Below are 27,644 nucleotides of genomic sequence, written 5' to 3' on the forward strand. Positions count from 1 at the left end.
GTAATCGCCAGCCCGAGCAGGACAGCGTTATCCTGCGCTGGCTGTTTTCTGGGCAAGCGGACACTTCTGGGAGCCCGGGGAGGCCGGGCAAGGGAGTAACATTTCTCTCGGCTAATAGACATGTTTATGTTTTCTGCAGTGCTGGTTGCTGGCTGACCACGGCAATTACACGGGGGAGTCGTATTTACATGTTTTAATGCTGAAACACTGGGCAAACAAGGAAAGATAATCATTAACTTTTGGAGCTGTTAACCTTCAGCGTGAGTTTTGGCTGGTGAAGGAGAGGTCTGGCAGAGCAAAGTCTCTATTTTAGTAAACATTGAAAGAATGACGTGAGAAACCTTTTGTTTTTGTATATTATGGGTAGGTAATTAAAGGGCATTACCTTGTGTCTCCAGCCTCTGTGTGGCAAGAAACTTTTCATTATAGGGGAGAGGGGAAAGGAGGGAAAATTGCTGCTAAAGCAAAAAATCCATCGGCTTCGTCAGCCGGGGAGCAGGAGGCGTGGAGGCACTAAAGCACGGCATCACTGGAGGGCTGAGGGGCTGCCTCCATCCACGCTCATTTCCTGTTGATTATTGTGCCAGAGAAACAGTATTTAAGGCTCAAACTTGCTGCAGGAGTTTTATCAGTAAAGCAGCGATAGGTTAGTAGCAAAGGGCAGCACCTTGTCGTCTGCCCTCCAGATTCGAGGACTGGCCATGCCCCCGCTCCCGGCACAGGGGTGCGCGTCCAGCTGGGCAGGGTGGAAACACGGCGGCTCCTGCTGTACGATTCGGCAGGGACTCAAACACCCGGGAATCAAACACTCGTGCCCGACCACAAATGGTTAATGCTGCCCCTGGGGTAATGGCTTCTGGGTGGGAAAGAAGAGGAACAACAAACAGCAAAACGCTGCAGACTTTGGACTGTTATGGACATCGTAAAAAAGTGGGGAATTGAGGAAGGAGGAAGGTAAAAGAGGAAGAAAGGCCGGGAAGATAATTTACGTAGACAAGCAGGAGCAGATTTACAGCCGTAGCAGTCAGGGTGGGCAGCGGCGGGGAGCGTGCCAGCCAGTGCAACAGCGCTTATTTAACCATTAGTGGGAAACAGATGATTAACTCAGGCCTAGGAGGCGATTACGGCCAGAACCAGCTCTTGGCCCAAGGCGCCGCTGCTGGGAGAGCCGTGGGTTTCGGGCATTGCCTCGCGCCCAGCACAGGCCACGGCTGGCTGGCGAGCAGGGGGCTGGGGCCGGGCACACAGAAAGCACTTTCATTTGCCATTTAACACAGGGCATGGAGATGCACAGCTTTTGGGGGACCCGAGTGATCACAAAATTTAGTCTTCTCCCATTGATTTGCACTCGTACCCTTTCTGCAAGGGAGGCTGTTAGAGACGTCTCTCCTACAGATCCAGCTTTTTCCCAGGAGGCAGATCCGCCCTCCCCGCGCTGCAGAGGTCGGCACCCACCCCTCCTGTCCCGGTGCCCTACATACCTTTCAAACCCTGGCTTTATGGCACTTAGCAAGTGCCCCTCAAAATGATTTCGCAGCATACAGCGGCCCCAGAGCAACAGAGCGAAGGGCCACTGTGATAGTATCAGCAGGTTTCCCCTGCACACGGCAGAGAATCTATTTATCTTTGTTTAGGAAATATATTAGTTCAGGAAAGCCCCCCATAGCCCTCAAAAGCACATTTTACATCTGCAACATAGCTCCCAGATGGAGCGATCCCCGGCCCCCCCCGCCCCATTGCAAAACAAGCTCCTCTCGCCCTTGGCAGCCCTGTGCCCTGTCACAAGATCCCTGCCTTCTAGCGGGCTTTTAAAGAAAGTTTTGGAAAAAAAACTTTGTTTGCACAAACAGTGCACAGCGCTCCTGCAGCTGGGTGGGTTGGTTCCTCCCCCGGCTTTTAGTGCTGCACCTTTGTGAGGGTGGTTTTTACATGATTCAGCATTAAAACATTTTAAATAATCGCGCCTGCAGAATAAAGCTTATTTGATTTTGCTTTTAAATGGACAAATAAGTTGACTCACAATTCAAACACAGCTATTAATGCCACTCAGACCAAAGCTCGAAGAAATTACAACTTTTACCACATTCAGCACCGTACCATCCCTGCTCGCGTACCAGCAGTGAGCTTTCACCAGTGGTGAGCTTCCCGCCTGAGCAGGCAGGGCCTGAAGGTGCCTGTGTGGGTGAGCTCTTGCTTCCAGGGGCAAAGAAACGTGGAAAAATCCAGTGCGCGCTCAGAAATGGCTGTAGCCAGACTCAGCGATGCTGTTGGATGTCACCCTGTGTGACCTTAAGAGTCTGCCTCACGCAGTGAGGTACAAGGCCACCAGCTTTGCCATACCCAGCATACAGGCACACGCAGAACAGAAAGGTTGGCAAAATCCATTGCAATCAGGCTGCTGTTTAATTCACTGAAGATTTATTCCTACAATGCTTTAAACATAGGAGCAAGAAGATCTTTTCAGACGCCCATACGCCGTCGCTGCACTGCCGTCAGCTCCAGGTCCCAAATGGGAGGCTTTTGCTCATGCACAATTTTGTAAAACTAACTTTCAGCAGGTGTAAAATGAAGCAGACAATGAGTGTTAATCATGCCATAAAGGTGCTCTGAAGATTAAATACTGGTCGCACCCCTTCTTGCAGGTAAAGCGCAAGCCATGATGTGCCATGCTGCGATGGCATTTGCATACATGCATATATTTTAATGTCACAAGGCAAACTCCATTTTGACTAAGGGTTATTTACGTCCTGCCATTGCCTTTGCTCGAGCTAGAAACCCGGTAAGTCTCTTTGGGCAGGAAGGGACATTAAGCCACGCTATTTACTACTAAAATACAGAAATCAGACCATGCCAAAACTGCCCATTATTTTGTTAAATACTGGAAAAAAACCAATATTGTCTGCTTTCCTGAGCGACCAGGTTTATACAACAACGCAAGCATAGATTAAACTGCTACCAGGCGCACAGCTCCTCAGCCGGCCCCTCACCCGGCGATACGATGGGGCATCAGACAAACCCTCAGACTAGCTCAGCCTTTACTGGAGGAGACGCCGTTAACGCGCCAGTTACGTGCTCAGCCGAGCGCCTTCGCGGCCAAGGCGCTGCTTGGTCCAGCGCCGGCAGCCCACGGCTGCTTCGCGCGTCGGGCTGCGAGCGCCGGCGCAGGGCTCTGCTGCGCAGGTTGGGCCCACCCGGGGAAGAGCGAAGGGGCGGGTGCGGAGGAAGAGCCCAAAATGGAAAGAAAAACCTCACGTGGGCAGAGTAACCTAACTGGAGCCCTTTTCAGAGGTTAAACTAAGCTTTAGTTGTGACTGTTTGCTTGTTTAGGCTAACTGGATTTTGTAAATAGAGACCTCCTGCTGGCCCACTAAGCTTGACCTTACGGCCACGGTGTTTCATGCATGGGGGGACCCTCAGCTGAGATCGCTGCCTAGTTATTTAGCAGGGGCAAAGAGACATCTAATGGAAGGTCCCCAACTTCTAGATGAGGTCTCTGCCCAGCTCTGCCTACCTGGAAGCCAGAGATCCTCCAGGTATTTTCCAGCTGCTAAGACAAAGCACTGGAGTTCACATTTCCAAAATTATTCCCGTAACTCAATTGCTGGCAGATGGTGCTTTTACACTCCCTTTGCTACACCAGAATTTAATGGGATGCTACTATGTGCATCTTCGATATGAAAGACACGTCTGTGTTATTTGAATCTTTATTACTTTGATTATATCCATGTCAAAAATTAGGTTTTTATTCAACACCACGCATCTCTCAAAATGCCATTTTTTAGCCTTAAAATTTTTTTCAGACCTGAAAAGATCCTTTTTACATGCCTTAAGACAGTAAAGCCAAGAAAATGTTAAAAAGGAAGGCAGGCGTCTGAGATGACAGCTTGTAAGCGCATGAATAAAAGAAAGGGTAGCAGGCTATCTTCCATTTTTCTCAGGAGGGAAATACTATGTTTGATCTCATATGTAGAGCACCCCCATCCCTTTGTGAGCTAAAATGATGGATTATTGAAGAGACACTGAATGACTTCACTCTCAGCCTCAGGCAGGCCAAAGGGGTCATATTTGACACTGTTGCCACTGTTCAGTAATTGAACATTCAACCAGAACAAATAAAAACCAAACTCTTCCCCAAAATCCCACGAGTCCTTGCTACCAGCTCCCTACTTCACTCAAAGTGCTCAAATGCAAACTACTGATGGTTTGTATCTGAATTCTATGTACCTACGACTGGTTTATCATGCTAAAAATAATCGAATGATCACAATGACATAATTTAGCCTGCCTTGGAGTTAGGAGAGCTCCCAGGGACATTTCATTAACGCTTCAGTATTACCTAGCACGCACCTACATCTTGTATTAGCAAGCAAGCCTGATGTGAAGCATTTACTTGAAAATTATGGATTTCACATGATTTAATGTGATTAAGGAGAATCCTACACCTGTTGTTATACAGAACAGTAAACTGAGCCACTGCAATAGTCCCTTGCTACCATTTTAAGAAACTTTAAAGGATATTTTTCATATCAGTAAGCAGAGCTTTTTGGGGGAGTTGTTTTAACAGAGGTATTGGTTGAAGTCTTTCAAATTAATAATATGAATTTTCAGTTATGAAGCCTTTCATAATAAAGTCCCAGTTTACCTTTGCTGTTGTAATCACAACCCTTAAGATCAATATGGCCATCTTCAGGTTAATCCTCAGGAGAAAACATCGCCTTGCTTGGCCTGACAACTTACTAAGCTATCAGTGAGCGCCGTAGACTGGATTTTCAAACCAATGAGGACCTGGGGGATTACGGTGGATGCCAGGTTCCCCCAACCAAAGCAGAGCTAGCAGATGGAGTGCCTGTGCTCCGCGCGCTCCTCTGCGCTACCGATAACCAAGACAACGCAACGGGAAGCGCACCCGCACTTTCTACAGTTTCTCTGAAAGTTAGTTTTGGGGAGTGCACAGACCGACTCTCTTTTTGAAAGCACTTTGCAGAGGTTCCATCATTGGCTCAAAACAGGCAAAAGCTCTAAAAGCAGCAACACAACTTGCTGTGTTTTGGAAAGATTAGTGAAAGGAAAAAAACCCAGATGTTTAGTGGCAGTCTTAAACCCACACAAAAATCAGATTCAACTGACATTTGTAAGTTTAAAAGCATCCAAGAGCACTGGCTTTTCTCTCTGGCCTTATGAGAGAATAAGCAACGAGAATTTAATTAGCAAGAAAAGATAACACAAAAACAACGCGTAACTCAACAAAACAATTGAAAGCTTTTATTGTGATACCTCAAGTAGATACAATATAGTGAAACAACAAATGATGTACAGTATTGCTAGGACAAAACAGCAACACAGCCATGTCACCTGTAAAAGAAAGCGTTGTAGAGTTCAAGAAACAATGAGGCACGACTGCCATTTATGACTCATGCTTTAGCTTTAGGCCTTAACCCACTTGTAACGGTCCTTTCAAAAGAAACCCCTGAAGCGTCTGTTCCTTTTGCAGTAAGCGTTTATACTGCTGGTTGGCTTAACACGTGTCTCAGTGAAGTACAATAAACTGTCCAAAAAGTTTGACAGCTTCTTCCACTCATCGCCATTATCAAAGAATGGAGATGTCAGAAATTTGGCCTTGAGACTGTAGGTCACGACTGTTGCAACCTGACTGCCGAGATGAGCGTGCAGAAAACCCCTACAAGCGTTACTCGGAGGGAAGCGTAAGTCCACCAAAAATGGTACACAGCATTCAGGAGCTCTTGCCCTAACTCGACCCAGCAAGAAATACGGGTGACCGGTCGGTCGTGGGTGCCATGACGACTCTTTGTCAGAACCTCTGAGGCCAGACTTCAACTCAAAGACATTTCGTAAGCTGTATTGCCCCTCCTCTCCCATGGACTGCGAAAGACGCGAGCGTGCAAGGCATACCGCTCGGGCTGGCCGTTATACTAGGCCTTGCTAGGGGGAAATCAAGATGGAATTATAACAAACTTCAGTTTGTCATTGTGTAGCTTACAATGAATGAGGGAAATTCATATTCTGGCCCTTTTTACCAGCAGATAGAGTTGAGATTACTAGGCTGCTAAAAGCATGCAGCAGGAGTGGTTGGGTTGGTGTGTCAGCAATCCCTCACCAAATTCTGCAGCTTATTTCACAGCAAGTTTGCAACCTAACAGGATTTTTATAGATGGCAGCATTGCCTTTTATTAATCAAAAAGGTACTTAGCGTGACCAGCCAAAGAATAACTCCAGTGTTCGGAGACGGACTCGGTCCTGGAACACCATTGTTACAGCTGTTATTTTAGACCTAGACAGAGAATGTGTGGTCAGATCACTGAAGTCACATCAAATTATGATTATTACTTTAGGACAGGCGTGGCTTTAGAGGTTCAGAGGAAGAAAAACTTCCAATGCATGTACATTTTTGCTAGCAAATTCCTATGCATCCCAATGAACATTTCTTCTAAGCCAGCTCATAGTCAGTTCATTTGGTCCAAGAAAGAGCCAGCAAGAAACAAAGGTTCACAAAAGCTTTTTTGTTACAGTTTATAAAAAACAAAATACAAAATAAATGTTAAGACCAACAATAAAAATAACCAGTACAAGTAACAAAAGTGCTCAAGTTGGAGGGGAAGTAAACTTGCCCAGAGCAAACACATACAAACTTTAAATATAATCTTCAATATATTACAAAAATCGGTTAGAGGGAAAATGCTTTAGTAAAATTTTTTTTTCAAGTAAGTTTATGTTTCTTTCAGATGACTGCTGGAGGGTTCAGTGACCAGACTGACCTCTTCACATCAGCCAGCAGCCATTGCTATCTGGATTCCACTTTCACCAAAACCAATAACAAGAACTCTCTACATCTTTTCAAGGGGAGAAAATAATCACTGATGCTGCCAAGCAACACAGGAAGAAAATTCACATATTCCCTCAATAGAACGAGCCTCAAGAATTGTTACACGGCAGCATGAAAAAGCAGTTCTGTACTAGTTCTACTCTTTACTCCTTCTAAGCGTCCTCTCTTAAAAGACCAAAAAGAATATTGCTTTGTTTGGTTCTCTTAAAAGCCATAAACATCACATCTAGATCCTTAACTCTTTATGCCAGCAGTCTGAAGCTCTATGTGCTAAGCACTTGATGAAGTCCCAACCTTTGGCATCAAAGTTAATTAAGGTTTTGGTGAAAATGTCCAGTTTGAAATACAAGTAATGCACTGAAGAAAGAGGTTGAATTTCTAAGTAACAATCAGACTGTTACCGACAGCATTAACTTATTAACAAGAGATAGCCAAACCCCCAGTTTCAGAGAGAAAAATCTTTAATACTTTACACAGTTTCTTTAATTTCAACTCTCTACTGAAAAGCAGCCATTACTTTTGTCTCCAGTCCAGTGAACTGCTTCAGCAAGTTTGTAGCCAGGAAATAAGCAAAGCCCAAAGATACACGAACTTCACCTAAGCATGTCCACAACTATCAACATTACAACTGGACTTTGAAGCCAACACAAACTTTTTGCTGATAAAAGTTTTAGTGCCTTCCTTGTTGGCAACATACATTACAATGGAGGAAATCAAAATCCCAAGAATTCCAGGTCAAAAAGACCAAGAGTCAGGCAACACCAAAGCCCATCCTCCATCGATGATGATGTTAAAAAGGAGACTTTGAAGCCTGAATGCGTAAGCCACAAAATCCAGATTGAACACGACTGTACCACCTCAGGTCTCTCGAATGAAGCCGAACAGCTGTAACTACTTCTCCAATTCCTGCATTTTTAATTCATAGGTATAGTTCACTACCACATCTTGAATGCAGTGTAGCCAGCCTGCATCACAAAGAATGCGTACGCATGGGCGAACTCCTCTCTCTTCCTCTCCACGAAAACAATGGAAAGCTGGTTTTAAAGATTTGTATTGCCCCTACCCATTGGCATAATTTTTCATGTATGACAAAACTTCTAAAGTGCAGCAGAGTTCAGGAAGCCTTATCAGAGATTCCCAAAAACGTAACAGCAGCAACAGCTCCTGTGACTAATTTTGCAGGTGCTGTATTAGAATTGTTATTGAGAGAAAGTGATTTTGTATTGCAAGGCTTCCATATTTTTCAGTTATAGTACTTATGTAGTGTTAAAGGGTTTTTTCCAAACGTTTTGTCCTCAAGCATTAAAAGCATTTGAATACAAAAAGTCTTCAGAGACTGTTTTAATTTGAAAATAAAGTTAGCAAATTTATGTAGAACGTCTCTTTCATAGTTGCTTAGAATTTGCATACACAGACACCAACAGCTAATATTGTGCATACACTGTCCAGAAGCTTCTCTCATTAACTCATTCCATTTAAGAAACAGCGTGAGAGCAAAAGAGAAGGTGAGATACATATAAATTTTTATTATAAAAAGGTACTTGGGGATGATTTAGCCAGCAAACCACGAGACCCTTTCCCCACCCCCAAGTTTTAAAAACTCTCGATATTTTTTTATTAAAAACTGAGTCAAACTTCCCTTTCCTCTTATTACCCCTCTTTCTCCTACAGGTACTATATTAATTTTCATGCCATAGGCTCTGGCCATTTCTCACAAAAATAAATATTTTGTTCAAATGTAGCAGAAGCAGAATATTTCAACAGATTTCCTGGATATCAACCTCTTTGTCCAGTGCATTAGGACTATACAGTTACATGGAACCAGCCATAAAACTTTACCGATGCACAAGTCCCTGTTACTGGCAAAGGTACAGTACCAAAGCTTTTTTTTTTTAATACACCGACTAATTTTTTTTTCCAAAATAGAAGATGCATACATTTTTCTGCCTTTTTAATCTTGCAAGCTATAGTTTTATAAAAACTTCTTATCCAGCAAACTCCTTAGGGAATATGTTGGTCTTAGGATGAACATCTTCTATAGCATCATTGATTTAAAATCCTTCTAAGGTATTTATTTCATTAAGATACCAAACCTCTAGCATAACTTTTCCTAACAACTCGAGACCTGCTAACTTCAGTCAGTGCAATTGGAATATTTTTTAAAGTGAGCACTGTACCTTTAACCAATTCACCTACAAGATGTGTATAGGTTGTGGTACACTCAAATTTAAAAAAGAAATTAATAACTACAATACTGCATCCTCTTCACTGCCAAACACATCAGAAATTGCTACATATAAAAAAAGCACCCCATCCCATACATTCTTTCAGACTGCTCGGATATAGAACTTCTACAGGACTGGAGTGTAGGTGTTTAGGCAAGAAGCATGCACAGCAGAAGGTAGCATTAAAGGCATAGGTCAGAGACAGATGCTAACCAGTAAAATCCGTTTTCAATTAGTGAACTGTTCCTCTAGTTTGAGAGAGTTTAGAAAAAGGTCATCCAAAATGTTCCAAAACAACTGTTCACACAATAATACACGTACAAAAAGAGGGAACTTACACAAGGAGAAAAGGCAAACATGGCCTGAAATAGCCACTTACACTACACTACTCATTTGTGAGGTTTCAGAGTTCAGTGATATTCTCAGGGCCACTCTAGCCAAGCTCTTCCTTTACTTTGCATTAGTCTTTGTAAAGCATGTTCCACAGAATATTGTCCAAACAGAAGGAAAAAAGCTTATGATTCACTCCCAGCCATTGTCTTTTATCATGTGGGCAAGTTCAATGATAAATTTTCCTTCCTTGTATTTCTGACTGCTCTCAAAAGCATGTTCCTGTAAAGAAACAAAATCAAGACACTGGCTTAAGCGTGGGAAATTAAGTGTTTTAAACCATTAAAAATACAAACCAGGAGACACTCCAGTTAACATCCCGTATCGGTTACGCTGAATCAAGGGCGGAGGCAAGAAAGAGAGGGTGAAGAGGGTTGAGAAGGAAATAGGAGTAAACTTCCCATAAGCAGAATCAGCAGATCCACTGCACAGCAGATCTTGCTTTAGAACTTTCCATGTTCTCTCACTGCTTAAGGAATTTTAACACTTTTTTTAAAGTAAGTGAAGGTTAGGAAATGGCATGTACCTGTGTTCACTTTCCTTATTCCCAGAAGCAATGAAAAAAGGCAATGGGGAACCTTTTCAAAGGCTCTCCTCTATATTCACCGTCAGAGGGAATGCATTAGGACAACTTCTTTCTACAAGATCTGAAGCTATACTGCATCAAGGGAGATCTGACATGCAACACTCGGAAACGTTTTCAAAACGTCAGACTTGCAACAGAGCTGGAAGTGTTACAGGTAACTGTGCAAGCGCACAGGTAACTTTTCAAACAACAGAATCAAGCTTATATTGGTTGTAAGCAGTGTAAACATGCTCAGTACCATTTATCTAAGTAATATTTTTGCTATATGAACCAACTTCTGCAACCCAAGAAATTAAAGACCTCAAAGGACAATTTCTTCCATCCAGTTTAGTGCACGCGTCTGGTGGTGACCTTGCGAAAAGATATTAGATAGCTGCAATACCTCATGCTTGTTTCGCAGTCCAGAATAGAGAATACCTACTGCAACATTCAGCAGATGTAAGGAAGCAAAACTACATTACAGACCGAGGTATGCAAAAGCACTAAAGCTAACTCAGCTAAACTGTCAGTTTAGGTGCTACTCAGTGGCCTACTCAAATATCTGTGCTTCAACATATAAACATTTATTGAAGACTTAAGTATATTACTCACGTATTTCCATCCAAGAGTGGTTTTACAGTTTTCACAATAGATATCTGCTACAGCATGTAAACCTGTCAGAAGAACTCGCTCCTCTGCTGGACCACAGCCCACATTTACCCTGAAAAAAAAAATAAGGAGAAATTACATTAACTGCACCAGAGTGTTCCTTTTCCTACCCATTACCCACCTTTTCTCCAGAGGACAAAAATATAGTTAACCACCCCAAAGCACCTGACTTATTCAATGCTGTAAAAATAACTTCCTCCATTACACTGGGCTGAAAGGACAGGAAGGAAAAAAAAAAGGGTTTTCGTTTTGTTTTTCAAGTGGCTAGTCTAAACAGCAAACTGCTGGTGATGCCCACTTACTCCCATCAAAGACAGGCTAAACAGATAAACTTTCAGAGAACAGAACACTAAGCAGTAACGGGACACCTCTACAGTTCCAGGCTTTTCTTCAAAAACAAATTCAAGACCTCTATAATGGAAGTCTGTAGCAGTTAATCAGCACCAACAGCTGAATTTAGAACCAGCTCCAAAATAGCAGCAAGGAAAAAGCCTCATAAATATTTCTTTGCTACAGATCAGCAGACTAAGCCGTGATGAACAAACAGCAACAGAAAAACAAAACATCCCATAAGTGCTGCATCAAGCTAGCTTCTTCATGAATAAGAGTCTAGGCAGAGAACTGTAAAACAAAGTTTTTAGACAGTGTTATACAAGAGCAAAATTTTGCCATTTTTGCTGTTGTATTACCAGATTCTTACTACTACAATTATACCAGAAGTCCCAAGTCACCACTGAATGACTACACCTAAAAAGAATTTCAAAGATCTGCAATCAAATCCTTTGCAGCTATAGTTCCATTACCCTAGTCTAAAATAGACTAACACACTTAACTGCGTTTCTTTTTTCCAAAATGCTGCAACACAATAGACTGCTGAAAAATAAAGACAAAAATGCAATCCTGCATGTAAGAAACTTAAAATACATCCACTAGTAAATTCAAAGAGCCTTATATCATGGGTAGGACGTGCCTAAAATTGCAAATATTGGGCTTGATAAGATCACAGAGACCTTTTGCCTCTAGCACATTTGCAATATTCAAGGTCATTTAAGATGCACCAAGCTTACTGGAACATTAACCTGTAAATGCTTCTAACTATTACACTGGAAAATTCTTCCTTAGACTACAGCAGAGTTGTCTAAAGCAAACTTACAGTCACATAATATATTTTCCTTTCTGGACTATCTCAGAATGGCAACTCTTACTCAAGACAGGTACCATTACATACGCAAAAGGAATTTCACATTAACACCCCCCCTAAACTTTAAGCTAATAGCTAAATTACTTAAAATATAAGATAAACTAATATGTGCATAGGGATACTTAAAAATCAGGTCAGTAGCTCCGTAATAACTGTTGCTGGTGAGTAAAGCCAATGTTAAAAAGAACAGGGCAAAGAGCAGCTACACCAATTCCTACTTTTTTCCACTTATGAAGCATAGGGAAAAAATTCCACTCGGTAGGTAGCGTGCATAACCTTCACATACTTACACAGAATTAAAGAGGTAGGCTCGTCCCTGGCTTCCCTGGAAGGACTGCATGGGAAAAAAAAAAAAAAGCACTTGTTAAAAACCACAAGAAACCCCACCAAACAAAAAGTAGTTCCAGAAGGGTGTGTTAATAAACATATAAATACAGTACAGATACAAACTATTTCAAATTAATTAACTTAAAAGTTTATACCAATTCCTTATAGGAAAGCCTGGTCAGCAAAGTTTTCACCCACAATAGGTTTTTTTGTTGTTAAGTATTATTGTTCAAAATAAGACATCCTTAACACAAACAGAACATACTTTTTCCTGCCCTTCTGCAAGATATCAATTCCCCTTTTCCTAGACATCCTTCATGCTAACAAAAATCTGCTTTTAACCCAAAGGGAATTACTTCCATCTCTCCTATCGTCTCCCACTGCACCCAACAGATGATTTATTTCAATTTCATTGCATCATTTGATGTAAGACCAGAAAAATTCTGGACCAATCATAAAACCAGCATACTGTATTCAGGAAATGCATGCGATCAGTTTATAAGCTCGGCTTTATTTTAATAAATCACCTGTTATCAACAAATGCCTAAGCAGAGCCATATGCTTCAAATCTCTCACGTTCCTGACAGATTACAGACAAAAGATGACGGTTAGACTTTCTTGGCTGGATCTAAATTAATATTTTAGTTCAGAGCAGTAGCACAGTTTTGAAGTTAAACCCCTCATCAGTCACGGTTACTGGGCGTTGGTTTGGCTTGCAGAGCAGTTTCGGTGCCTGCGAACTACATCTTTGTTCCTCTGCACCGAACTAAACCAGAAGCTCTTCTACTGCACGCTCTACAAATACTAGCGAAGGTGTAAGTCCTGAACGCATGATCACACAGCCCTGAGCTACAAACATCCTGGCAAAACTTGCGAGCAGACCAGATCCAGCCCTACGTAAAACATTCAAAATGTACGCAAGACACATCACTGCTTTCAGCTGTTGATTTGTTCCTTCTGTATTGAATTACTTGATAATTTAGACACAGCCATTATTTCCCATTCAAACAGCATCACACTGAAACGGAGTTTTTATTTTCTCTTCCATACTGAATTCCATTTTTTAAAAAAAAGAAATCCCTAAATTGTCTTCATTTCTTTTTTCCAGAATTTTTCTTCCCTAACCTACTTTCACAGAAAATTGACAATTTTACCCATGCTGACGAGGAAGTACAATTGTTTAAGAATCCTTGCGGTTCTAGTATCAAAGATCAAAGCCCAACCTTTCTGAAACCTACATTAGATCAACATGGAATGTTTTTGGAAGGAAAAATCTCACCTTGCGTAATTTTGAACGGTTTTAGGAACATTAGGCATGGAATCATAGGCAGAAGGTCCTTTCTGCAATGGATTCTTCTTCTGACATGTATTTAGTTATATAAGTCACTCTACACCAAAACAGGTATTTTGCCAGTCTAATGATTAGCAACACACCACCAGTGGCTGTTGTGTCTTAACCACTTATTCGGAAGAGTTTGCAAAAAAAGATGTAAAAGGGAAATTTATATAAATGATCACTTTTTGATCAATATTAACCAGATTGTGTACTGCAACAAAGATTGTTAAAAGAAATCCATGGCTCTGGACTACTGTAAGCAGCAATGGTAGCAGTGTAGTTACATACAGCCCTTCGCTACTCAAAAGCCCACCTTAAGATGACAGGTTCTACTTAACCATTTATAGCATTAATATTTTAGTATTATTTTAGCAACCATTTAAGAGAGTCATTAAATGGAGATTTTTGGGCACAGAACATATTTCTTCACCTCTAGCAAAGACAAAAGAAAAGGTACTCTCTCCGTTACCCTGAACTACAAGTCTTATTTTTCACAAGGTGAGGAAAAACGATAAGCTATGCAGTACAGTGAAAGCTAAAACTGCAGGTAGGACTGACCCTGAAAGGAGAGACTCAGTTGAGTACATAGTCTGAACAGCTCTGCCAGAAAGTAATCCTCACACCTAGACTGCTAAAACAAACAAAAAACCCATCACTAGTCTGGTTCTCCTGAGATACTTAAAAACGCATCACAGAACTGGCAGAATGGTACAAAACCTACAGTCTGTAGGTTCTCTCTAAATCAGAGCCAGTGTCTCACAATCAGCAATGAGGCAGAGAATGCTTACTGCAGATGAAGACAAGAACTATTCATGTAGATATTCTCAAAAACTGCCCATTAGCATGAGTAACTAGCCCGAGTCAACTACACATGGATTTACAGACAACTACAGTTGTGCAACCCCAAAACTTAAGAAAAAGCATAGGAAACACTTTAAAAGTCCTCTTATTCATTAAGATGCAAGCTTAAAGTAGAACTTCCTTGTTCCATGTACCCAAAATTAAGCAAGAGAAATTTCAATGCCATGACTGCCATTGTTTTTGGTTAAGCTACTGTAAAAATTCTTACATTAGAAAAGTTGCAGCCACTTCTCCTTGCTTTAAAAACCGTTGTGAATTAGAATTCACAAATCTCTTCAAACTGCACCAAGAAACACTCTCTCCTGCTAAATTACTCATGTGCTAGTTTCTCTATTTACATGTAATTACGCATGCCAATGGCATACAAATTAATGGGGTGGGGTATTTTTGGTCTGGTCCTACACAATCACTTTTAAAACTACTTACAAGCCATACTTGAAGTTCCCCAGCTAGCTGGGAAAGGAAAAGACTCCAGAACAATTCAACAGTCAGGAGACCTTTTGAACTACTTTATGCAATTACTTCTGCCAAGTTTATGTTTAGTCTTGACTTAATATCACCTAATAAAAGCTCTCATTTGACCCTGCATTTCTCAAAATTAAGCAGAGGGCAGCAACAGGGTGCCAGGAATAGCAGAAAAAGAGGCCCTTCCCCTGTCTTGTTTCATAAGATGAAAAAAATTATATCCAAATGAAATATGAACAGCAGGTTGGAAAGTACTACTTTAGTTGTTCTTTTTTCCTGATTTGTTTTTAAAGGTGACTTTTGTTTTCTTGCAGCCTTAGCTTTGTTGCCCTATGCTGTAATCTCCTTGGTTCCCCCCCCCAGAAGTGGCCATCTTCATTACCTTCTAATTTTGGGGATTATCAGGGTAGAGCAGAGGGAGATGCAACACAAAACAGAACCTTTTCCTGGGACAGTAACTTTAGAAGAAAATCTGTTCACAAATACCCCACTGTGGAAAGCTCCTCCATCCCGCCTCCTCTAGCTTCTTGTTAGCAGAGTTTGGCCAATTCATCTTTCTCACCTACACACATGTTTGGAGGCTAAATATTATATTTACATGCCACAGAACAATTGTTTCTTTGCCCAGCCAGGAAGAGCGAGTTCCTCCATGTTTACATCACTCGGATAACTTGGCAGCACCCCGCGACAACTTGTGTTACCGTGTTCTGGAATACAGAACCTGGGCCTAGGCAACTCAGATTTTCCTTTAAAACCAGTGTCAACCCACAACATCGTGTCCTTGAGCATTTAACGGACTGCAGTCCATCCATGTGGAACTCATACACTAACTGAAGTAAAAGCACCGTAAAGATATCAATTTTTAAATTCCCATGCCTTTTAATTTTTCTTACGAATTTCTTAACTTGTCAGAACTTGGCAGTAATAGTTTCTTATTCAGGTGAATAGCTGAGATTTTTTCCCCCTAGAAAACCTGCACTCAGATGGCACAGAAAGGTATACATCTGTCACATATGCGTTCTCTTGACCATGGGAATGTTTATTTACACATAGCATTCACCTACTAACAGGTATAAGAAAGATTTATTACCAGAGCTCTACTTCCTGGTGTATCCTATTGCTAGAAACGAGAAGATGACAACTCATTTTGGCACTTGAACTGCTTGCTAAGCTTGTAACTTGTCTATAAACAGAGCATTTTGCATAACCAGAAAAAAAATTAATACTGAACAAACATTTGTTTTTACCAGCACTAGGTTTCTCACACTCTGCACTGTATGATTCAGTTATACCGATATGAATTTTAAGAGACTGACAGGCTAAACGCCTCGTGTGTCAACTCCTCAAAGGGAATGAAAGAGAATATTTTGAACGGCAGTGTCAAGGACCAACAGGCACAACTGTTCAAACCAGTCTCCAGAGTGCTCTTCTGAAGAACAAACATCACCTATGCAAACGCAAACTTTCGCTTTGCAAGACTTGTTCAGCCCTTCCAAGACTGCTAGCACGATACATACATCATAGCTAAACCAGAACATTCTATTAAAACTGAGCCTTAAGTATGTGGTTCTACCCAGTAGAGAGGAGTTAGAAGATAGCGGCAAGTGTGACCAACTGTCATCAATGACTCACATCAACCAGGATTTACTTAGAAGCTGGGCAACTTCTCAGTTCAACTAATATTTGCGGTTAAAACAAACTTGCTTTAAGCCTGCTTTTTCATGGCTGTCAATTCATAATACTGCATTGATTTATGAGCTAATTTTCCCTAGAAAACCCACGTCTTTGACTATCTGTCCATTCCTACAGGAAGATCTACAAGATCCATAACTAGTACTTGTTTCAGCACAGTCGAAAGGATCTGGAATGGCTGATAGCGTAAGCAAAACCGTTTAACTGTGCTTAAGAACTATACTAACGTCAAATGCAACAATAGTTTGGTTTTACGATCTTTCAAGTCACGACAAACCTCTCTCATGAATACATTTTGTAGTAAAGAAACCTTGTGTTTCCCTCACACACTAGTACACACCTGCAGAATTAGATATATCTATGCTTCTAAGTTATTCCTGCCATTACCTCCAGCACCAGGATGAGCTGTTTTACCCAAGAGAAAAGGAAGTATCAGTTAAGCAGAACATTTATTTACTGCCCTAAGGCATACCTAAGGGTGGGGGAAGGGAAGCTACTGGAAAGCTTATGTAATTAATCATTCCCCACAGATAGGATTAGATTGTGTAGCTAGAGCTCACGCTCCACAGAAAGCATCCAGAAAAACTGCTGGCTTAGCATGTATTAAAGACATGGCAGGCATTATTATAAGCAAGTCAGAATGGCATTAACATTATCTTCCCTAAGGACAGCTTGCAAGCCACTCATAACACAGAAAAATAACTTTAAAGAATGGAAATTAAAGAAGTCCATACGGGTTTTTTTGTTTAATTTTCTTCTGTTTCCTTTCACCAGCTAAAGTTCACTTTACAAGCTAAGATAGATCAACCTGAATTAGTATTCTGAAGAAATATGCAATTTGAAGAAATATTACTCAGTAATTCAGAAGACAGTATTCTTAGGGGCAGCATTCTTAAGGTAAACCAGAAACACATAGTGCTCTGATGTCTGAAATTATCTCCTCAGAATGATGCATCAGAGACTGTAAGGATATCCTGTCACTTCAAGATTTGCAAAATAAATTCAGAAAATTGAACTCAACATAAGCTACAGACAAAAAAATAATTATTGGGAGGGAAAAAAAAATATTTGCTTTATTTGATATTTCTCTCAGACCCAACTCCTCGATACTGCAGACACCTAGAGATAATGCTGCTCAGCTCCTGACTAGGCCAGTTCTAGATGACACGACTACCATGACATGTATTAAAAAAAATTTGAAAGTATATTTTCATTCAATTATTTACTGATTTTAATAAAGCAAGTTATAAAGTTCAATATGTAGAGAATCACCTTAAAAAATTCCACTCCAAAAACTGGATGTCTGCAGAGGTGGCAAATGGCATTTCCCAAAGTGACGACTTTGTCAGGCAGGACAAGTTATCTTGAGTTATACAGCATCTTGAATGTATTTCAGAAATAATTAGTCAAAACTCCTGTAGAGTAGAAGACTTTCCCTGCACACTTTCCAGCTCCTTTAAGCCTTCTATTCTTGGATGTTTTCCAAAGATCGCTTCTCTTCCAAAAACTAGATCCTTTCCCCAAGAGGGAAAAAAAACCACCAACCCAGAACCCCAAAAACTAGAAGCCTCTTAGAGGAAAAAAATTATCACCAAAATATTTATGAAATTAGGCCCATTCTCAACTTTTTCAGCAGGGAACAAAAATGCCCTTTAAGCATACAACAGGCCCAACTAGCTTTCCAAGTACTCCTTATAAGCAAAGGGTGATTACTAAGTCGAATCAAGCTAAGAGCAGCACATTTACTTAAAGACAATAAACCCTTAAAAATATTCCTCTTGAACTCATCAGTTAAACAGCGGAGGACAAAACCAGATTGCTAAGCAAGGTTAGAAATGGTTTGGCATCCATTTAAGCTGGAAACTTTTCCTTCTCATCAATAATATAACAGCAGGCACACTGAATGTCTTGAAGAACTAAATTTAACCACCAACATTGTTCTTTTACCCATAAAGCGCAAGGATTTCCCAGGGGAGTCAGTGACAGTTAGGTATATATACCTTCATGCAGAACTTGTTCATGAAAATATTGACACAGCTAGTCTTGTCTGTGACTTCACGACTTTTTCCCACTCTGGTCAGATATGCTTTGCAGTGAATGAGACAGAAGAAAGTGGCAGTATTTATACAGGCATCTATACAAAGTAATCTCTACTTGCTTCCATCCCCAGCATTAAGACACGTTGTAAGATGATTCAACAGTCTTTTAAGCAGGTCAGCCTTGAGTAGCAAAGCATTATCCTTTGCAATATATCCACTAGGCTCTGAGATGTCTATTAGGTATTTCTATTTCTTCATATTTTGTTGGACCTTGGCTGAATTTCTAAACAATTCCTGGGACATAGCGGGTACAAGCCATTCCCAAGCGCTTTGGAACTTACGCTCTTCCAGCAACATTTACCTCCTATAAAATTAACTACTGCTAATGATCTCTGCACATCAGAAGAAAGCTCTTTCAGTTAGGGCTTTCACAAAACTCATTTTAGAGTCGCTTTCAGAGCAGTGTACATACAACATTTTGTACAGGCCACACAAGTGGCAACCTCCCCTGGGCTTCAGAGAGTCTTCTGGAAGTTTTCCTTCAAAACTTAATTATGTCTTTTTTTTTAAATTGTTGGGATTTAAAAAATTATTATCGTCAACATGTACTGTTTGGTCGCTTTGTATGTGCTATCTGAACATTTTAAATCCAACAAGTGCCTTCTATGGCATCAGTTTTTTTGCTCTGTTCTTTGTGGTTGCTTGCTGATAGAGGTTACTTCTCTTCTGTGCTGTAGTCATAGTAGAATATGATTCTAAAAAATATCCATTTGATTCTTTAAAGAAATAAAAGGAGCCCCAGGTTCTTCCCCTGTCCTCTGAACACGCCCCAGTGTAGTGAAGACTACTTCTAACAGTATGTTTTTAAACACCATTTACCATTTACTTTCAAGTCTTTGCCAAAGAAGCAGAAGATCCATCACTTGCAGACTTGTTTACGCTGCAGGTCAGTACATCTAAGACCTACCTAACACCACTTCAAAATTACACTTATTTGAATTAAAAGTCATCTACACTTTGTTAGTTCTCCTATTATGTATCCTTCGCATCAGCGTGTTCCCCAAGATGATGGAGTTATAAATTATTATGGCAACTGCTCATACACGGGTTCAGCTGTCCAGACTAATGTTTGTCAACATCTCCACTGCTGATGACCTCAGCAGTAGTTTGGGACTCCTATTTGCAACCAACCTTCTTCCCATTCCTCCCCTTTCCCCAAGCTCCTCCCTAGACACAGAAATCACAAGGTTATAGAGTGAAAATATCTAGAAATGTATGCTCTAATCACTAACATCCAAGCTGATTTCAACACTAGGCAATACATTGAGTCCTTTCATAGTTGCAGAGAAAACAAACTGCAGATACCAATGAACTCGCTTGTGCAGGTAACACATTTTTGTACTTAGTCTGCATTCCTATTTCTAAGCCATTGCCAAGACGCTTGGCTGCCAATGTGCAAGGGCACAAGAGGAAAAAGGGGAAAAAAAAAAAAAGGCTTCATGATTAACTCTAAGGCAAGAAAGAGATCCTGGCTGCTCAAACAGAAGAGAAGTAAAATGAAAAGGTGATTCATGTACGCTGCCATCCTCATCAGACAACTGGCACCAAGAGTTCTCAAAAGCAGAACAACTGCAAATCTGCTTTGAAGGCTGGTATTCTGAGAACCAGAATCAAAGGGATGATTGACAGAAATATGCAGGACTCTGCTTTTCCATGACAGACCAACATTTAAGAAAAACACCACTCATTTCATAGGATAGCTTATCTTTTCATCTTGAAGTTGAAAACATAGCGTCAGTATAACAAATGCCTACACCTCAAAGCACATTAGAAGCTAGTTGTAGCTGCTTTACATGAAGAGTGCACTGGGTATTTTGGCTCTTTTTCCCCGACCACGCAGAAGAAGGAAACAACCACCACCACGCACCCAGGAAACACAGGGTGGGGCAGGCAGGACACCCAAAGGAAGCAGCTGCAGCTAGGTATCAAGTATTGGTTGCCTTTATCTGCTGAAGAGTTCTGGAGTGAGATTGAACAGTAAGCCTTTGGGAAAAAGTGAGACAATCCGTAACCAAAAGTTGTATTTAATAAGCGTTACACAGAGCTTTAGCTTTTAACGAGGCCCTCAAAGTAAGGTGGGGCTGAAATCAGGTTGAGCAGTCCACATCTCTGCTCCATCAATAAACCCGAAACTGCACAGGAACTGCACGGTTCTTAGTTAACTTTGGACTGTATAGAATCAACCTGCTACGCTTCAGCTTGTTCTAAGCAATTTTGCTGAGGCTGCGTAGTTATAGTAACTAGGATTCTAGAAGTTGTTAGAATGAATAAAATCTCATTAACCAAAGTTCATTGCACATAATGTGCCTCAATGAAAGCAGTTTAAAAGAACTTCAGAAAACAGAATCATGTGAAAAAACAGTTCTGAAGTACACTCATCTGTTAGTCCTTCTGCAGTTCTAAGTTACATCTACACATGTCATCCAGGATATTTCTTCAGTTTACTTTCCAGGTTAACCTGTGTTTTCATTTAAAACAAATCAGATCTTTTTCCTCCCACCACTCCCCAGGACATCAGCACGTACTTTTAATGACCTAAGGGTATCTAACTATTGCTTCTCCAACATCGGAATGTATACAAGTTAAGCTTGAAGAAGGGTGGGTATTTTTTAAACTTATGTTCCAAATAAAAGGACATACATTTAAATGTATTTCTCATTATCACACAAATTTAGACAATAAAATACTGTCAAGAAATCTGAAGTTGACAGAATATGGATCAGCTGACAATTACGCATATGGTCAACCTGCAAGTACAGAAACTTTTGTAAGGTGCCTTCACTGAAAATCACAGAAGCCAGAAGTAAAGCAGAATCCGTATCTAGATACAACTTAGAAGTATTTGTATTTACTAGACAGATATTTTTAGAGAGTTCTCCATGTTCTTCAAATTGAAAATTTGATTTGTAATGTTTGAAATTATTTATGAAGCTATAATATGTACATTACTGAATATCATCTCCTTAAGAACATGTTCAAAATATTCTGCCCACCAAACGCCCCAGACCTCGGGGAACAACTGGCTCATGTGGCAACTGTGGTAGTTTAGTCAATACACACACGCACAAAAAAAAAAAAAAAAAAAAAAATCGAAGTCCACTAAAAGAAGAACTTCCTATTAAATATGTGTGGCTGGATTGCATTTTCTCGATGCATTTCTACATCTCTCAAGAGACACAGCTAGCGAAGTTTCATTCTTCCTGTAGGCTTCTACAACCTGAAGTTCAGGCAAAATGTAAACCCTCCCATTAGTTTCTGGCCCAGAACATGTAGTGAATAATGAAGCTGTGATTGCTCGTAGTTCAGAATCCACAATCCAGTGTTGCCAAAAGGACTCCTTACACTCAAATTCTGGAATCAACAGGGAAACAAATAAAATTCACATGGATTCACATTACTATTTGGATATTTCCTCTTGTTTTTGCTGACCTTAAAACAAAATAAGATCAATCACTATGAAGAAAATAAGGAACTTTGTTGAGCTTAAAACAAGTAAAATGAGTCCTCCCTCTTAATTTCTTCACATAATTTTATGTACGTAGCTGGCTCGATGTTTCACATTTCATGTGTCATATTTGCAATTCCAGGCCTCAATACATGTACTAAGTTGACAGAAAGAATTGCTTAGGGAAGAGAGTAAAGGCAGAGCCGAAGTAAGCCAGCAGTAAGTTAACAATGCCAAGAACTGTCACCAATTTTACTATTTGAGTCAAAAAGTTGTCTTGAGACCTAAACAAAGATTAAAAAGAAAAATTGTACGGGGAAACCCCATTATTTCCTGATAACCCTCTAAGGGATAAGCAAGCAGGTACACTTTCTCACCCAAAGAAAACCTCAGTTCAGAAGCAGCAGCATTCTCAACCCCCCCACCTCTCCAGCACTCACAAGCAGCATCGCCTTAGTGCTGCTGAACACACAAACAGGCAGAAGCAACAGATGAAGTTAGTTATCCAGGGTTTGCCACTAAAAATTTTATTTGACAAAATAGTTATATAGAAAGCAATTTGTATTAAGAGGTTTGAAAAGCAGCTGAAGTGTTTTCTCCAGGACACCATTAAGAACAAATCTATCAGAAGCTAATTTGAAACAAAGAATGAGCCAGTGTATCAAGTATTTATGCCAAACTTCCAAGTTTTCCTACATATTTCATACATCACAAATCTTGGTTTCTTCCAGCAGCAGGCAAGAAGGACAGGCCTAGCCTGTTTCAAGGATCTAAGCTATTTTGAATATCTCTGGCTCATCATATTCCTTAGGAAATGGTATACAGCAGAAGTAAATGTGTTTACAGATTCCATAACAACAGTGGAACATTCTGGAAACAGCCAGTTTTGTGACCTTCAGCCAACTAGAGTAAAAAATAATCTTTATCTGGAATAACCATAGCGAGAATAATTTCCCTACCCAGGGATCCATGCTTTGTTCTGACAGTTATCTTTAGCAGACTTTTCAGGTACGACAGCTCACAAATAGTTCCTACCTGACAGCATGCAGAGGTTGTTAATATGGGGAATATATTAGATCAGTCTTTATGCCACATTCAGAAGTTTCCAGAATATATCCAGTGCTCAGTACACAACATGTATGACCCAAGAGTGAACCCATGGAAGATACTTTGCAGTAGGCAAAAATTTGCATCCCTTATCTACTGGGAGCAGTGATACAGTGATAACCATTCTGGTTAAGAAATAATTCATGAGGTCTCCAAACAAACCACTTGCCTTGGAGATCAATTCATCATGGTTGGCTAGATGGGCTCTGCAGTGGATGCAGCTGTAGGTTCGATGACAGTTTGGCAGGTAAGCCTGGAACGTTTTTGATTTTGTCATTTTTACCATCTCTGCTGGTGGCTCCTCACTCAGCTCAGGGCTGGCACTTGAAGAATTACAACTTTGCTGAACTCGCTGACAAAAGAAACACTGGAATATGCAAGCAAAAGCCGTTGTTGTTCTGGAGTGTGTGTGGCACTTTCCACACAAATGACAGAAGAGAAACAGTCACAACCTGCAGGTGAGAAGAGCAGAACAATTAGCAGCTTACAACAAGGCCAGAATAAACTTGGTATTCAACAATTCTAGAGACAAAGCGAAGTGTTACGTATGCCTGGCTACACTACAGGCCCCTTTTTCCTATGAAGCTGCTCAATTCAAGTTCCAGTCAACAAAGCAACAAGCAGTTCTGTTCCACTAGTGGTGTCTACCCCATCAGATTTCCAATAAAGGAAGAGATTCCAACAGTTCTCCATTAAACACAAGCACTTTCTACAACCTACCAGGTATACTCTAAGACATCCATGCAGAAAATTACAGCAAAGAGGCAGGGGTTCAGAGAAAATTAATTGTCTTTGAAGTTCCAGAGGTTAGTTCCAATATAGCAAGTGACAAGGCACCTTGGAACACACTTGCTGTGTCCAGCAATATGCATACACTAGATATTTGCACTTTGTGTTTCAGCAAACAGCTGTACTGCATCTGGGTTTAAGTCAAATAACAAGAAAGATGCTGCCACCCTAGTCAGGGATCCGTGTCTCCTCTTTCAAGCTCAGCAGAATTATGCCTTTAGGCAAAGACCTTTTTGACTAGTGTCCTGATCAAAGCCAATTAGATCCTTCCTCATTCTACCAGAATAGCTTTAATGGATGCTACCAAAATCACAGTCAGATAATAAAAGCTAATTCTCCGCAGACAATACCCAATAGCATTCTTAATCCTCAGAGTGCCTTTAAGAGGCATTATATGCATAAACAAGAAGGCCAGATCTTCCCACTATGCTGGAAAGCAAGCCTTTTTTAGAGCTTGCCTGAAAATTACAGATTATAAATATTTATAACAACATCTAGTGATCTGTCAGAGGCCATCAGTTACCACACTCTATGCGTCAAGCTAATGAGCAATCCGAACATGAACACTGCACAGTCACCCGTGTCACCAGCTATCAGGTGACTGACAGAGTAGGTCAATAGCACAAACACAGAAATGGGAGCCAATATAAAGAGTTTACAGTATCTTGATCCAGCTATTACAGCAAGCATGCAAAACACTTATCACAGTTGTAAACTGTGTGCAGGAGGGCAGTTAACCACTCTCCTAGCAGTAGGACACTCGTTATCTGCCCTATTTGTATTACTAAATTAAAGATTGTTTACAGGAAGCAGTCACTGTGCTTCAAAAGAAGTCTTGAAAAAGTAATCTGTACAGCAGGCCTAGCACAGGTGACAACCGCAGCAAGATTTAGAGGCATTTGCTTCCAGTTTTTATTTTGTTTTGCCCCCTACACCCCCCCCACCTCAAGCTTACGATAGCAGCAGAAGAAACTCAAGATCTGCTGAAGGAGTTACAAAAGAAAACTTCTTACACAAAGAAGTGCAAAGGCAGAGATAAGCCACAAACAAGACATGCAGCAGAACATATGCAATGAAAAAAAACAGAGCAACAATGGGAACAAGCTGTCATCCAAAGCACATTCTACACAACAGAACGATTGGGCTTCTGTTAGTCACTGAAAAGAAACACTGATTTGGTAAGGGATATATATTAATATATGTTTTTAATATTAACCCAGTTAGTATGAAGAGCAGAGCTTACTTAATAGTCATTTAAACAAATATTATACACCTATTGTCCCAAGATAACTTAACTATAACTACAAAGGGAAGAATGACTACCATGTCTGGAAAGAACAGCTTGCTTTTGTAGAACATCTAGATATTAAGCTGCATTTTAGAGGTAACAGATTATAGGAGAAAAAAAGACACAAGAAATATAATCCTGGAAGTTAAATGTGGGTTCCTTTTGAATTCCCTGCTTGAACTCGTAACATTAGAAAGGTACAGACCCTGTTTAGATTCACAGAAATGGAAAAGACAACCCCAGGGTTTCCTAGTGACAGGCTCCACAAGCAAAGATGTTTTGACTTTGGATTAGACCCTTTTGATCAGTAATGGAAACATGAGTTCAATGCTTGCAAAAGTTCAACAAGTTGAGCATAAAAATATTTTTCCTCAAGGTGCTCCTGGAAGCTCTTCTAATCCACATTTCTAAAGGCAATCGGGACTCTTTCAGACTCAGTGTACCGAGTCCTTCAACTACAGAAATTAAACAATTCCAAAGCTCTTTTGACAAAACTGTGTTTGATACTGCTCTCTTCAAAAAGAAGGCAAGCCTCAGTGTTCAATATACACTGTAAAAACCACAGAACTTGTTGCTTTGTGACGTTAAAGGCAAGATTCAGACTCGAGCCATTTCTTAGCTTGCTCTAGTAATGGTGAATAGGCCCAGTCTCACTTCACCCTGACAGTTAGGAGCAGTAACAGGTTCCACGGCTGCTCTTATTTTGCAGAAAACAGCGTGAAAACCCGAGGCAACTCCTTCCTTACTCTTTGACGAAAGCACAGTCTGTGCTTCGGTCGTGCACGCAACACGAGGTTGGAGCTAGGGAATTTGGGAAAAAAAAAAAGGCAAAATTCAGTGCAAAAGCAAGGGGACAGGTTACTGCCCATTCGCTTCTCGGGGGCTGCTCAGACCCGTTTCTGCGACCCGTCCGCCCAGCCCAGAGCCCGCGGAGCCCCCGCCGCCGGGGGGGGGGGGGGGCGCCGACCCCGGGACTCGAACACGCGCGCCCCGGGGCCGGAGGCCGCGCTCAGAGGCGGTGAACAGGTGCCGGTCCCGCCCCGTGACGTCACCGGGGCGGGGCGCAGGGGGGCCAATGGGGGGCGGTGCCGGCCCCGCCCCGCGCGGCTCCCGGATGTGTAAACAAACACCCCGGTAAGCGTGGCGGGGGGGCGGCGGGACGGCCCGGAGGGGACCCGCTCGGTGCGGTGCAGCCGGGCCCGGCGGGCGCTGCAGGCGGCTGCCCCCCCTCCCCCCACCACCGCCCGGGGGTTTCGGCGGGTGCTGCTCCGCGGGCGCGGAGAGGGACGCAGCGTGTGAGAGACCGGCCCCCCCGCAGCCCGCCGGGCCCGAGGGGAAGGGGCGACACGACACAAGCCGCGTGGGCTCTGACAGCTCCACGGAGCGGAGCTGCGATCCGACCACTCCTGCAGGAAAAAGAAAAACCCTCACAAAGTTAAAGAGTGAGGCGCAGCCGCCTCATTTTTCGCTTCACGTACCGAGAAATAACAGGAAAAAGGTTGCCAGGATGAAGTTACCGGCGGGGGCGGACCGCGGGTCCCGGGCCGGGGAGGAGCAGCTGCTCCGCGCACGTTTAAGCCCTTTCCTCCCTCACACCGGAGCACGCCGCCACCGCCGCCGCCTTTCCTCTGCCACTCGCGGCCGTGCGCCGCCCCGCTCCGTCCCGGGGCCCTGGCAGGGCGAGGGGGACCCCCGCCGGCCCCCGCTCCCCGGGCTCAGTCCCCCGCCCGCCCCCCCAATTATGTAAACGACCGCCGCCCGCCCCGTACGAGGAGGCTACAGGCAGGCAGCGCTGCCGTCATTTCCAGGCGCTATAAATAGCGCCCGAGCCCTCCCTCCCGCCAGCGAAGTTGCGCCGGCGGCCACCCCCCCGCCCCGCACACGGCAAGCGGCGAGCCCTGGCTGGGGGTCGGCACGGGGCTCCCTGGGGGGCCGCCCCCAAACCCCGCCGGTACTCACCGCCGCGCCGGCTCCGCTCCGCAGCCCGGACCGCGGGCAGCAGCGCGCTCCCGGGCCTCTTTCCCTCAGCGGGCGGGAGCCCCGCTTCTGGGCGGCGGCGGCGAGGGCTCGGCGGCGGGCCCTCACCAACAGCAACGGGGAAGTGGGGGAGCGGCGGGGGGCGGCTTCCCTCGCCTCGAACGTGCCTCCCGGGCGGCGGCCAGCGGTCATAGGCGGGGGCCGGGAGCGCGTCTGCCGCCCTGGGGCCCGAGGGGCGGCCGAGGCATCCTTCCGCCGCCGCCGCGATCCTCCTCCCGCCGCCGCGACCGCGCTCGCGCCGCCGCCTTTGTTTTGTTTCCCCCGGCCCGGGGGCGCTGCGGCCGTTAAACCCGCTCCCACCGCCGCC

The 27,644-nt window shown here is 42.5% G+C and overlaps 1 protein-coding gene and 1 long non-coding RNA gene across 3 annotated transcripts; both read right to left on the bottom strand.

Annotated features, from left to right (window-relative positions):
* Positions 1–178: 178 nt before the first annotated feature.
* On the bottom strand, positions 179–1,738 carry LOC142064831 (uncharacterized). Its single transcript, XR_012663216.1, has 2 exons — positions 1,482–1,738; positions 179–856 (listed from the first exon to the last, which is right to left on the bottom strand). It is a non-coding gene; the product is annotated as an uncharacterized LOC142064831 (long non-coding RNA).
* Positions 1,739–5,240: 3,502 nt separating this feature from the next.
* On the bottom strand, positions 5,241–27,644 carry YPEL1 (yippee like 1). Of its 2 annotated transcripts, none has more exons than XM_075110771.1 (5): positions 27,260–27,644; positions 23,393–23,675; positions 12,182–12,225; positions 10,634–10,742; positions 5,241–9,678 (listed from the first exon to the last, which is right to left on the bottom strand). In XM_075110771.1, exons 2-5 carry the CDS (start codon positions 23,507–23,509, stop codon positions 9,589–9,591), a joined length of 360 nt encoding a protein of 119 aa, XP_074966872.1. In that variant the 5' UTR covers positions 23,510–23,675; positions 27,260–27,644; the 3' UTR covers positions 5,241–9,588. The 2 variants fall into 2 exon arrangements, with proteins under 2 accessions (XP_074966872.1, XP_074966873.1); XM_075110772.1 differs by lacking the exon at positions 27,260–27,644 and adding an exon at positions 26,779–26,937.

This window comes from Phalacrocorax aristotelis, chromosome 15 (assembly GCF_949628215.1).
Source record: "Phalacrocorax aristotelis chromosome 15, bGulAri2.1, whole genome shotgun sequence".
Classification (NCBI taxonomy): domain Eukaryota; kingdom Metazoa; phylum Chordata; class Aves; order Suliformes; family Phalacrocoracidae; genus Phalacrocorax; species Phalacrocorax aristotelis.

What these genes read in the sequence shown, in the direction of transcription:
- YPEL1 (XM_075110771.1), bottom strand. Translation starts at nt 23,509, where the DNA reads ATGGTAAAAATGACAAAATCAAAAACGTTCCAGGCTTACCTGCCAAAC. An exon ending in GCCTACCTCTTTAATTCTGT is followed by an intron (nt 10,743 to 12,181) that starts GTAAGTATGTGA and finishes TTTTTTTTTCAG; the next exon opens with GGTAAATGTGGGCTGTGGTC. An exon ending in CCACTCTTGGATGGAAATAC is followed by an intron (nt 9,679 to 10,633) that starts GTGAGTAATATA and finishes GTTTCTTTACAG; the next exon opens with GAACATGCTTTTGAGAGCAG.